The sequence below is a fragment of the Protopterus annectens genome, chromosome 1.part2 (assembly GCF_019279795.1).
Source record: "Protopterus annectens isolate FY-2018-M chromosome 1.part2, PAN1.0, whole genome shotgun sequence".
Lineage (NCBI taxonomy): Eukaryota > Metazoa > Chordata > Ceratodontiformes > Protopteridae > Protopterus > Protopterus annectens.
In genome coordinates this window covers 1,211,108,893-1,211,121,300 of record NC_056727.1, presented here as the reverse complement: position 1 = coordinate 1,211,121,300, position 12,408 = coordinate 1,211,108,893, and the positions used below count along the sequence as shown (strand labels likewise).

The following is a 12,408-nucleotide window of genomic DNA, read 5'->3' as shown; positions in this document are numbered from 1 at the left end:
TCCTCCTGAACTTGATTGACTTCTTTGAATCAGCCTCCAGAGCTGTGGACAAGGGTAAGGCAGTCCACATAGCCTATTTGGACCTTGCCAAGGCCTTTGACACCATCCCCCACTTTGGAATCATAGATAAACTTATTAAGCTGGGCATTAATCGCTATGTCACTCGATGGGATGCCAACTAGCTTACTGACAGAACCCACACTGTAAAAGTAGCTGACTCCAAATCCAGCTCCAGACAAGTGACAAGTGGAGTACCTCAGGGTTCAGTCCTGGGACCACTCTTGTTTGGCATCTACTTCTCTGAAGTACAGGCCAATACTAAGGGACTCTGGCTAACAAAGTTCGCAGATGACTGCAAACGGGGAGCCATTATTGAATCTCCAAATGATGTGGATACTCTACAAAAGGGCCTTACAGAAACAGATGCTTGGTGCCAGAGCCATGGGCTCAAGCTCAATACCAAGAAATGTATAGTTATCCCCTTTGGGAAAAAGCATGTACCCATGAATTGCCACATAAGTGGCAGTACACTAAACACCGAAAGTGTGATGACTTAGGGACACAGGTGGACAGTGGTCTCACCTTCGATAACCACATTGCCACAACAGTCAGGAAATCCTTCTATGTGGCACACCTCATTACTAAGGGCTTTTCATCCAGAAAAAAGATCATTGTCCCACAGTACTCATCCCTCATTAGACCCATTATAGAATACAACACCCCATTTGGTATGTACCTCTCACGACACCTGCAACTGGAAAGGCCACAGAAATACCTCACTAAAAGAATCACAGGCCTAAAGCAGATACCCTATGCTGACCGCCTTAAAAAACTCCAGCTATACTCTGTCGCATATCCTCTACTCAGAGGCGATCTCTGCTTAACATACAAGGCCATGTCAAACCCAGAGCTGTTGGACATGCTACACTTGGAATTCGAATCCCTCAGAGCCACACGCTCCAGGGATCTAAACCTTGTCATCACAATAAACAAAACATGCTGGAGGGATAGGTTCCTGACCCAGAGACTCCCCAGACTCTGGAATAGACTGCCCATACATGTCAAGCAGAGCACCTCTTTGGCCCTTTTCAAAGGGAACCATGACTACTGGATGGGAGAAAGGAAATTCACCCCGAGGAATCACGTCAGTCGCCCTGCTAGACAGGGGTCCAGGAAGTAAATAGTGTGGGAAGAAATAGCCAGGGAATTGTTATGGCTAGGCTTGTATAGGCCCTAGGGCCGATAGCCTAGTACCAACCTAAGAAGCACATGATGTCCCCAAATACTAAGACAGACAGTGAACCTTTGTTCACCCCTGCTTGTTATGGCATTTTCAGAATGGTCTTTCAAAAAGTAACTTCACTTTCCTTTTAGCATCAGAATTATTACTGTTGCATGCAGTTCATTTGTGTAAGTATTGCTGTACCATCATCATGAATATGTTTGTGAAATTTTGCATGTGCTGTGTATGTGTGTGGGCCTTCTCTGAGCTGTCATTTTCTTCCCACCTCACCAAAACATGCTGGTTGATTCGACTGCTCTAAATTATGCATATATCTTTGATTTGTCTTTGCCATCGGACCATTTTTCAGCCATGATATAGACCAAAAGAAACCATGGATCACTTTAAGATGCCTATGATAAAGAACTGGGGGGATTCTCTCAACAGAATCTGCCCCCATCCCTTATACACACAACTCGCTGTACTGTATTAATGTGCCCAACCACCATTTGTCAGTATAGAAATAAACTAAAGTATCCCTGAACCAGCGTAGCAATCAACTGTCTACCTTCAGCAGTGTCCTCCCACGTTTGATTTGCACTAAACATCTCTGAAGGCAAGAAAGAATTTGAATATTACTAGGCATTTTCCCTAACCATATAGTTTTGTAGAGCACCCTCTGTACAAAGGACAGCCTCAGTTTCTCCATATTCTTGATCACACACTGTTCTACCCAAGTCATTTTAATTCTTCTAAATTCAGGAATCTTGTTTTCTTTCACTGTATCATTCCCACTCTCAAGACAAGTAAGCTAGCCAATATCTTTTCCATCCCCATTTCATACAGGAGTGAAAGACTTGTGACTGAATGTCTGCTTTACTTTGAGCAGATATGAATATCAGCTGGCAAAATCCTCTAGTATCATGTGCTCCATTAGTATGAATAGTTTGGGAATCAGATGAGTAAACAGAATTTTGTCTGCATGTATATTAATCTTAAATTGTTTCTTCAAAGTCCCTGATGATGATGCTTGTGTGATAGGATGAACTAAAGGCTTAATGAAGAGTGTAAGTATGCATGCGGGTAAAGCACCTTTGTTTTGCTATCCCTTATGAAAGTACAGTCATAAAGCTGACAAACAGCATGATACTGACCTGAATAATCCATTGAACAGGAAAGCCAAACTTACCCATGATTCCTATATAATACCTTTTAAGACACCCCATCGTATGCTTTCATAGCATCCAGGTAAAGCACTGGCAACTTCTTGAAGTTTTGAGGCCTTCCCAACTGTAATTACCACCTCTCTAATTTCCCATGCCCTGCATTGTTCACTCAAAACATTCCCATTTAATCTCTTAGAGATGTGGTCACTATTTCTGCTTTAGACAGTATTGTGGAATGAATCTGGGACTGTTCTGCAGGACTTTTGAAGGAGACTTGAAAGGAAAGATAATTCAAGAGGAAGCTTTCCTTATCTAGAAAGGCAAGGACCATTCTTTGGAACAGCTGCAACCACTGTGGTGACCACTGGCAGCAGTTCAGATGCAGGTGACAGCTGTGTTTGTTATTCACAAAATTTAATCCAATTGCTCTAGCAAAAGGGGCCTGTAATGCAGTACAGCAGATAAAATGACCCCCATCTGTCTTGCCCTGTCTGTGCCTTATCCAGCTACCTGCTTTCCTCCATCCATTTTAAATAAGAAAACTAATTTCCCTGAAAGAAGTAGCTCCTTCTCCCTACCCCCTTCTGTGTGTGTGTGTGTGTGTGTGTGTGTGTGTGTGTGTGTGTTTGTTTCCATCTATCAATATTAGATGCACACAGATTTTGTACATCTGTTTTATACAATATTTATGATCATTTTGGAGATAGATCAATGGGGCAAAAAGTATGACATGCACAAAACCTGGTGAAATAGACAATAAAACAAAAATGTGGAAATAAAATGTTTAATACCCCGTGTCCTGATTTTAAACTGGTTTGCATTTGAAAACTCTCACTACTGAAGTACAATGTCCTTGATCTGAGTCTTTGAACTAATGACCTCCTCCTTTTTTCTCTCTCTGATGTATTTTACAGGAAGAACAGCTGAGATCATTTGACATGCATAAAATCTGCTCTTTGCCCTATTTCTGTGGACAGGCAGTGTGATGGTAACAAGATCTAACAACCAGCTGCTGGATTCATTCAGGAGCATCTGCAAGGAAAACCTAAATAAGGTTACAACGCATAGATATCTATGCAGGACTCTGCTGTCAAAATGTAGAAGAGACTAAGGTTGCAATACTAAATATGTCTTGACATCATAGATGCCGTGGACTACAGAAGTGGCTTGGATGACTTCCGAAATTTTGTGGGAACTCTTTTTCAAGAAATACACTTCACATGTTGCCCCTTTTTCTTAGAATCTGTCTGAAGCCAAATAAGAGTGATAGGTTCCAAAAAGTTGTTAAATCATTGGCCATAACTATACTTAAAACCATTTGGCAGCACATTTAGTGAAAGTTCCAGGTTATATGTTTGAGAGGAGGCATACTTGAAGGGTTGCAGATTTATTAGTCCTTGTATCTTGAGACATTCCAGTTGTTGTGTTTTTTTTTTATCTGAAGATAGCTTGGCAATTTCTTATTAACTGAATGTCTCTTGAGTTGCAGAAGTCTGTGTCAAATACATTTAAAACCAGGCTGTTGAAATTAAATGAAACTGTACTTCTCACACATACACATGTTAGAAACATCATGTGACATTGTTAAAGAAAGTCCTTTGTTAATACAGTACAGTCTCTGACAACAGAAGCAAATATTTGATGTTGACATTACAATGTAGGCCTTCTATAGAATGCTGGCCATGTGTCTCCAGTATTAGAAGCCATTTGCACATGTAAACAAAAATGAAGCCCATTTCCCCAATTGGTTCTCCTCCCCCTCTGCGGCTCCTGAATAAGGGTCCTGAATACTTACGTCGACAAATAGACAGTGGAAATAGGGGACAGGTAATTAGTGCTGTTGAGAGACTTGAAGCAGACAAAGCCAAATATGTGAAGACTCAAGAGGTTCGAAACACCAGGCAAGAACCTGTAATTATGCCCTATGCAACTCCTCCTCCCTGTCCAAGAAATATACACTATTCAGCTCCTCCCTGTCCAAGGAACAAGCCTACATATGACAGCATCTCCCATGTTTCTAGCTGCAAGGAGAACCAGCATCTAGAGGAAGCTGACAGTGCCCCAAAGGTTACTCAGCAGACTCCTATCCTGCGAAGAAGCACTGGGAAAAGAATGATGAGGCCAGACTCCTTAATCATGTATCGCCAAAAGCGTGACTGCAAAACAGTCAACAAAGAAAATACCAAAGGTTATAGCCTGGTCCGGTGGTTATTCCAAGGATCTCTTAAGGAAAAAACTGTAGCTATCCCTGAAGCTTTGCTGAATGTAAAAGATAAAGGCACTTCTAGGGGTGAATATTCTACAGAACTGCCTTCTCCAGAAACTCTTTCACCAAGATCCTGCAATTTACAACTTATCACACTTAGTCCTGCAGCAACCCCATCTGTATGTCGACACAGGATTTCCATATCCACACACAGTGCAAAGAAACCTATTGAGCTACCCATACCCAGGCCAAGAGAGCCCCATTCTGACCCCTGCTGGCGGAACTCATTGGCTGTCTCTGAGAAAGAAAGATTCTTTAACTACTGTGGTCTGGATGCAGACATTGTGGAGCACTTTGGGATGGCAAATTTTTTACCAGCTACATCAGATACTGCGTCTCTTATGTTTCGAAGCATCAGTAGTGCTGGATCAGCAGGGGAGGAAATGTCTCATTCTAGTGATGATGGGATGGGACTAATGGAAGATGAACTGAAGGAACAAATACCTTCAGTGGTATCCATCATTGAACGAAATGCTCGGGTCATCAAATGGCTCTACAGCTGTCGAAAGGCCAAGGACACATCGAAGGAATCTACTGTGTAAATACGAACTGAAGCAGCCCAGGGTGTGACAGAAAGTAATTGTGTTATTTATACATGTGTTTATTTTTGAATGCAGTGCTGTTTTTTTATCATTTATTTATTCAATGCATTAGAGGCTTGGTGAGATAAGCTGAGTGTAGAGCACTAGTTTACCATAGCTGATTACTGAAGTTGCTTGTATGAAAGAAATACATAATGCAGCATTAGCCAACTGTGTTAAAGCTTGTGCATCTGATATGTATTTTCCTAGTGCTGTAATCTGCTCCCTGGCATGCCGTAATGGTGTGGTAACAAGTGATAGATTGTTTTGCTTCCTACATCACTGCACTCAAAAACTACCATGCTGGTGCAGAAACAAACTTTTTTGCAGTGGTGGCATTACAGAATTTGAAGAGCATTGCAATTGCCTTAATTCATTAAGACATTTCAAAAACTCGCTGTTGGTCAGTAATCCTGTTCCCTAGCTGCAGTCTTCATCAGTGAAAAAGCTCAGTAAGCCATAGAACAGCACGCTTTCATTTCCCACATATGTAAAAAGTGACTGCAGTCAGTGTTTGTATTCATGTTCTGCTGATACTGTGGCAACCTAATTTTCAGACTTCAGCACTAACCTAAAATTTTGAGCACTGCTGTACAATTTATGTAAAAGTATGAAACTACAGACTGTCGTTGCATATGTGACAGGCATTTTTGTTTAGTTTGGACACTGATTTCTGCTCAAACTCTATGCCAAAAACTTTCTTTTCTACTTTATTCAGGGCCTTATTTTCATTCTAGATACTGGACATACACTTTTGCAGTCATTAAAAAATGACTTATCAGAACTCCTGTTTTGCAAATCCGTACCAGATGCCCATTTGTGTTCTAGTGGAAATGTCCTGCAAGTTGCATGGGAGTTCAGCACTTTAGTGCATGGCTGTACAATTTAGTGTTGCAATAATTACTTGCTTAAGTTTTTCATCTGGTTTGGGGATGAGTATTTGCACTTCATATTTAAAAGCAAACCAGAATCAGCCAGAGGCTGTCATACTATCAGGTTTTACTTACCCTGTGCATTGTGCTCTGTGGTGTGTATGTCCCAGTGGTTTCACTTGAGATCATTCTTAAATCTCAACTCCTGCAGTTCTTTTGTAACCAAATGAACATTCATCTTCCCGAGACCACGCTAATGACAAAAGCTTGTTTTATTCATTCACTGAGCAAAAGTACTTTTCCATATGGGAAGTCATCCCACGTCCTAGGCCCTATGTGAGAACTTCACTTTTCCTATTGAGATATTCACACCTTGTTTAACTTTCCTAATCTACTTTGGAGATATTCACAACTTGTGGCAGTCTGCCTTTTTTTTGTAATATGCAATATGAAGTTAGTTGACATTTGACCACTGAGAGACTCCAGCCAGTGATGGTAGTATACAGGTTATACAAGCATGAGACATTTTTGTAGGTTCGAAGTGAAGGGAACACTGATGCCTGTCAAACACCAGATTAAATATTTAGGATCAACATGCAAGAGATGAACTCTGGAAAGTAGTGGTGCAGTAAGTTTGCTCTGCTTTATAAATAAGCAAATTTAACCCTTAGTTTAGCCCTGCTTTTTCAGTGCTGCTTAGCCTTTCTTTTCCTAGTATACAACGTATTTGGGAGTTGCCTTACTTTTACAGTTTAAAAGAAATCTAGGCACGTGGGTTTGAACAAAAACTGCCTTTGGGCATGATCTTTGCAGAGAAACTCCAGTTCAGAAACAAGGCAGGTGTGTTAGCCCCTACCTAGATATTGAAAAGCATGCTTTGTTTGTTGGACAAGTTAATAAATTGCAAAAAATATTTATGGGGCATCAGAATAATTTTAGATCATTTAAAAATTCTGGTTAAAAAATTGTTGGGGGAATATGAAAATATTTAAAGTCCTGATAAAAAATGTTAATGTTGTAACCTTACAGGGCTGGATTAAATATTGTGATACTGTTATACAAGTAAAGATATGACAAGTCCCCCAACCCCCTCCCCCCGGATGTATACATCAGTTTCATTGCAAGCAACATAGATGAAATTACACAATAGATTCCAGCAAGACAAAAATAACTGTCTTTTTCCTTTTTAACAGCTTAACATTATTCAAAGATTTTGTGTGCATTGTGTTGACAGTTGAATAAGGCACTTTTTTTTAATTTTTTTCTCTTCCCTTTCAAAGACCATTGTGCTTCCTAAGTGACTTATTGGCTTGCTACTTTCTCCACTCCAGTTTTGGATTTCAGACGCTGGATGGTGAGGATGGGATGTGGTGTGACCCCGGGATCATGACTACCATCCCAGGGAGGTGGTAGGTTTGCACATGCTAACAAACCCCATAACAAGTGTATCCCTGAAACAAAATTTGGAGGCCTAGTCCCAGCTATAGAGCATTTGGTTTTTGGCAAGTCAGAGTGACTGGGTCTGTTACTATTCTTAACCTTTGACAGTTGTTAGAAGTGCAGGGGGGCTGGCCACTTTCCTCCTCTGAGGATTTGGCAGACTATCATCAGACTCTCAGTTCCCTCCCGTCCCTTGGATGACTCTCTCAAATCTCACACTTGTTAACCTGGGTCCCCGGACTGCAGTCAGAGCTTTATCCATCTTTGCTAGAGATCCACCTTACAAAAGCACGTTTTTATATTTAATATTTTGCTTGTGATCTTGTGTATTACAATACAACTGCATTATTTTGCAGATTCTCCGGGGAAATGATTCCAGGACAACTTTGCATGCACAGTGGTGCCAAGTGTATTTGCAGTTTTTGCTTCTATTCCTGTTCTGTTTGTATTATTGTAGTCATTCTGCCAAACATGGCCTAACAGAATACTTCTTAAAGACCAAAGTACACATATTCCCTTAGACATGTGTAAGATCTGATGTAGCAGGTGTAATGGTGTGTCTGGTTTTGTTTTGTTAGAACCAGGAGCCTAATTATAATGAATTCTGTTCATTTTATCACACATTCTAAATCAAATGCCACATATAGCTTAGATATAGGAAAGCAAAAAAAAAAGATTTTTTTTAACTCCATTACAGAAAGGCTTATGATGATTAGAGATTCTGTGGCATAGAACTGATTTCTGTTTTTCCTCCCTGTCTAAACAGTATGGGCAGCAGTTTTTGTTCCAGGTGTCTCTTGACGAATAGGGTAATGAGGGGTTATAGCATGCTTTTCCTTTCTTTTTTTCCCTTGTTTACTACTTAGATTGATGGGAATTTCACTAGTAAAACTGCTTGGTGGTTTCTGCTAGCTGTTGTAGTAAACGAGCATGTGATAGTAATGTCCCTGATTTTAAGATGGGCAGTCCTGTTGTTTTTCACATGGGGGAGGGGGAGGAGGGCAGCTTGTGCTTTTAAAGCAAGTGTATACTCCATTAAAAAAATCAGTTCCTGCTGCCTTTTTTTTTTGCTAGCTGAAATGGTGCAAAAATCTTTTCCATTTCTGGTCCTGTATGTCTTGTAATTTTAAGTCGATGAGAGCTACTTCTGCTCTGTCTCAATTAATTTGGTTGTAAGCCTGTTTCACACCTTTGATATCGGAGAGGGCAACATAATTCCAATTATGGGCATGCTATAGGGCTGAGAGAGATTTCACATCAATATCTTACCCATGTTCTCCTTATAAAGTGTGACAGTGTCCATGAGGAAATGATACACGTTCCACTGTAGACATGTACAAAAATTCATCCCTAAAAGTCAAAAAGACATGGCATGTGGCCACCAATTTCCTCATACCCCAATCTTACTTTGGCACCCCTGCTAGTAATCAACCCTTGGTTGCAGGCATCACAGATGGGGGCTCTCCCGTATATAACAGAGTCGGACTTTTCTCTTTCAAAGCTTTTTGTCTCAAAAGTGATCTCTGTGCCTTATCCTCATCTCTATACTAACCTCCAGTGTTTTATTACAGGCTCTAGTAGAAGTTGAATTTAAATGGAGAATACAGACCAAGCACTCTGTCATGTGACCAGTCAGCATATTATACTTATTTCCCCAAAGGCAAATAAACTGCTTTGTGGCATGTATTTATGTCACTATGAGTCCTAGTTTCATAGGTACTATTCCATTTCATCTACTTGTAGTTCATCTTTTAGGCTATAAATATACTAGCATGTTGTACATTTCAGTCCTACCTTTCTGCAGGTTTAATCATCCTGTTCCACTAGGCAAAGGAGCAAGAATGCAAGATTTTGAGTAGTGACTCCTGTGCAAAACCGTGAGGCTTTTATCTGTCACTCTCTCTTGCTGGTGTTTGAGACCTATGACAACAAGACTCATTCAGCTGTTGCAACCAGGCTTTTGAGACTTTTGTCTGTTGCTTGACATCCACTGATTGAGTTCATTTTTGCCTGAATGCTGCTTGGTTTCTGCATGATTGACTGAACTGTGACCGGTACAAGATGCTAAGTTAACATGTCTACCCTCGCATCTTTAACTCTGTAAGAGCTTATTCAAATCTTGTTTTAGATTCCTAAAACTTTTAATGTATCACTGTACCCAGATTTCATAGCAGGCTAGATTACTGTGCTGCCTGTAGCAGCTCTGGCTAACTACACCACTATTTTATGCATCATCTGCCAAAAGTGACATGCTAGCACCATTACCTTTTTGTGGGTTGTTCCTTGTGTAATAACACATTTATTAACTTTTTTTAAATATGAAATTGATGCCAGGTGAGTACATTTCATGCAAAAGCCATTCCAAACACACTATACTGTCTTTTGTAGTTTTACTGTGAATTGCACAGGGAAAGCAGATAGTCATAACACAGTTGTACTTGTATCGCTGCAATATGTCACTGCATCCAGTTAACTTGCTTTCACATGTAATCAGATTACTGGTATACCTTTGGTAATGTACATTATTTTGGGACAGACTGTTTTCAGGTTTGGGGTTTTATTTAGATTTTTTTATGTTTGGATTCAAGGCAACAAATGCTGCAACATGTTACCTGTTGGCACTTGTGCTTCTGTTATAATCTGTCTTGCCAAGTTATTTTGTCCCCTCTCCCAAGATGGACTATTCTAGAGTAGCCTGTATTTCTGTGATGTGTTATACAAACTACTAATAAGCTACTTAAAAAGCAATACACAGAGGCCTGGTCTCTGGGGAATGCCCCACTTTATTGCCCTGTTTGCCAATACTTTGACCTCAAGATTCCTGACCTGAAGCCAGGTCCCCTTCCCCAGCCATCAGTTCATCCCACTACCATCTCCACATCCATTTTGTGAAGTGCAGATCTTGTATATGTTTCTCATTCAGACATCTTCCCAGTTTCCAGGTCCTATTTTAGTCTCTCATTTACATGCTGGTGCATAGGAATTTCAAGTTAAAGGACAGAGATTTTCAGCAGCCCTGTTTTCACCCCATCTTATTTCACAAGAGCATTTTTTTTCTCCTCTTAAATTGGCTGCACATTATCTAAATCATTAGTTTGGCCAGTAGTAATTCATAACTACTAGTAGCAGTAAGTAAAATGGCTGTATTTCATTTCTGGTTCATCACTGCAGCTGCTTATATCATTAATGTAGAAAGGCAGTCATGGGAATGGTGCAGATTTCTGTCACCTTTCTAGAGGCAGTGTTTACTGCACACTAATGACAGGAATTGCACAGTCTTGTAAAAGAACCTAGAGACCATGTCCTCACCACCAGAGATCAAGTCTGCTGAGGAAAACTTAACTGTTGGTATGGAACAAGCAAGACCACATTACATAATCTTTTCTAATATCTTAGTATCCCTGGATAACTTAACTCTTACCTAAGTTGCTGTTATCGTGCATCTGGTCTGTAGTTAACAGAAGCTACAGGGGCTATAGCTGTCATCTAATGCATGTGGGAGAGCAACGGTCACCATTTTTAATGCTGCAATTACAGCAGGAGAGTCTACTAGTGGGAATGTGGTCTCCAGATCATTTTCAGCAAGTTGTGATGTTGAGTAAGCTGCGTTTAGAAGTGGTCATTCAGGAAGCTGTCCTGAGCTCCATCTTGGTGGTCAGCATGGTCAAATGGCTTGAAAAGAATGAAGTGCTGAGGCACGTGTGAAGAAACAGGTATGTGAAGTGTAATAGGCAAGCAGTTACTTGTCTCCTTCCTTTGGGAAGGAGTTCATATTCATTACAGGTTTAGGACAAACAGCTGCAGAAAGTATATTTCTTTTGCATTAGTGAACACAAATCAGTCTATGCTTAACTCCTGTCTACTGCAAATTGTATTTGGAAAAATATTTCTTCCGAATGTGTTGTTGACAAACAGTTTTTTGTCTTTTCAGTGTTCTGCATCCATGAATCTATGACTAGTACAATAACAGGTCACTGTTAAGTGTGTGAGCAGTATTTTGTTTATAAAATTATGTTAACAGGCTGGATAACCTGAACAATAAAGCTTTTATTTCTTTTTATGAGTGCATTGTTCTGTGTTCATGTTTTATTGAAGCTGCTGTATTATTGTTAAGTGTGGCTATGAACAGCATAAATATGAAGATCCCAAAGTGACTATGAATACAGGAAGATGTGAGGTGAGCAGAAGGACATGTTTTCATTTTTTTTTCCTGGCTAAACACTGGTACATTTGTATGTACCAGTCTCCTTACTTTCCCAGAAGTAATAAACTGACATTCACTGAGGAGTAACCTATTGATATACTTCCAAGTTGATGCTTGTAGGTTCCACTGCCATGGGATGCTGGCGTGTCATGTGGATGTTTTCAGCTGGCACTACCATTTGCCAAGTGAAGCCAAATGATGTGGCAGAGGCTGGTGATATCCTTAAGTAGCACAGTAGGCTTTATTAGACTGCAGTAAGTCTCTTACACTGAGAGTAAGTCTTTTGGAGCATGGCCTGCAGTGTTAGTCTGATTTATATACAGACCATACACTGAGAACAAGTCTTTTGGAATCTGGCCAATAGTTCACTTATTTACAAACTGCTTGTTGAATAAATGCTGAAAACTTAGAACACCAGCTATGTGTGTGGATTGGATCTGCTCTCGTATGGTGACTGCAGATATCTTTTCTGGTATCTGGTTGTATGACTTTGCTACAAGCCCATTTTCAGCAGAGGCCTGGTGAGAAAAGCTCTAGTGTTACGTGTAGCATACATACATTATGCAGCTTGACAGATTAGTTTGCCTTGTATTTGACAGCATATATAAACAAGTTTGGCTACTGTTACAGACACTGACACCTCATAGTATATACTAG

The 12,408-nt window shown here is 40.2% G+C and overlaps 1 protein-coding gene across 1 annotated transcript in view; it reads left to right on the top strand.

Annotated features, from left to right (window-relative positions):
• The window catches only part of LOC122792293 (protein FAM110D-like), a 292,902-nt gene extending 281,295 nt beyond the window's left edge, over window positions 1-11,607 (top strand). The window contains exon 2 of the mRNA XM_044060069.1: window positions 3,303-11,607. Within this exon, the coding sequence (XP_043916004.1) occupies window positions 4,114-5,196 (1,083 nt within the window). The 5' untranslated portion in view covers window positions 3,303-4,113 and the 3' untranslated portion in view covers window positions 5,197-11,607. The remainder of the gene's footprint in view (window positions 1-3,302) is intronic.
• The last annotated feature ends 801 nt before the right edge of the window (window positions 11,608-12,408 follow it).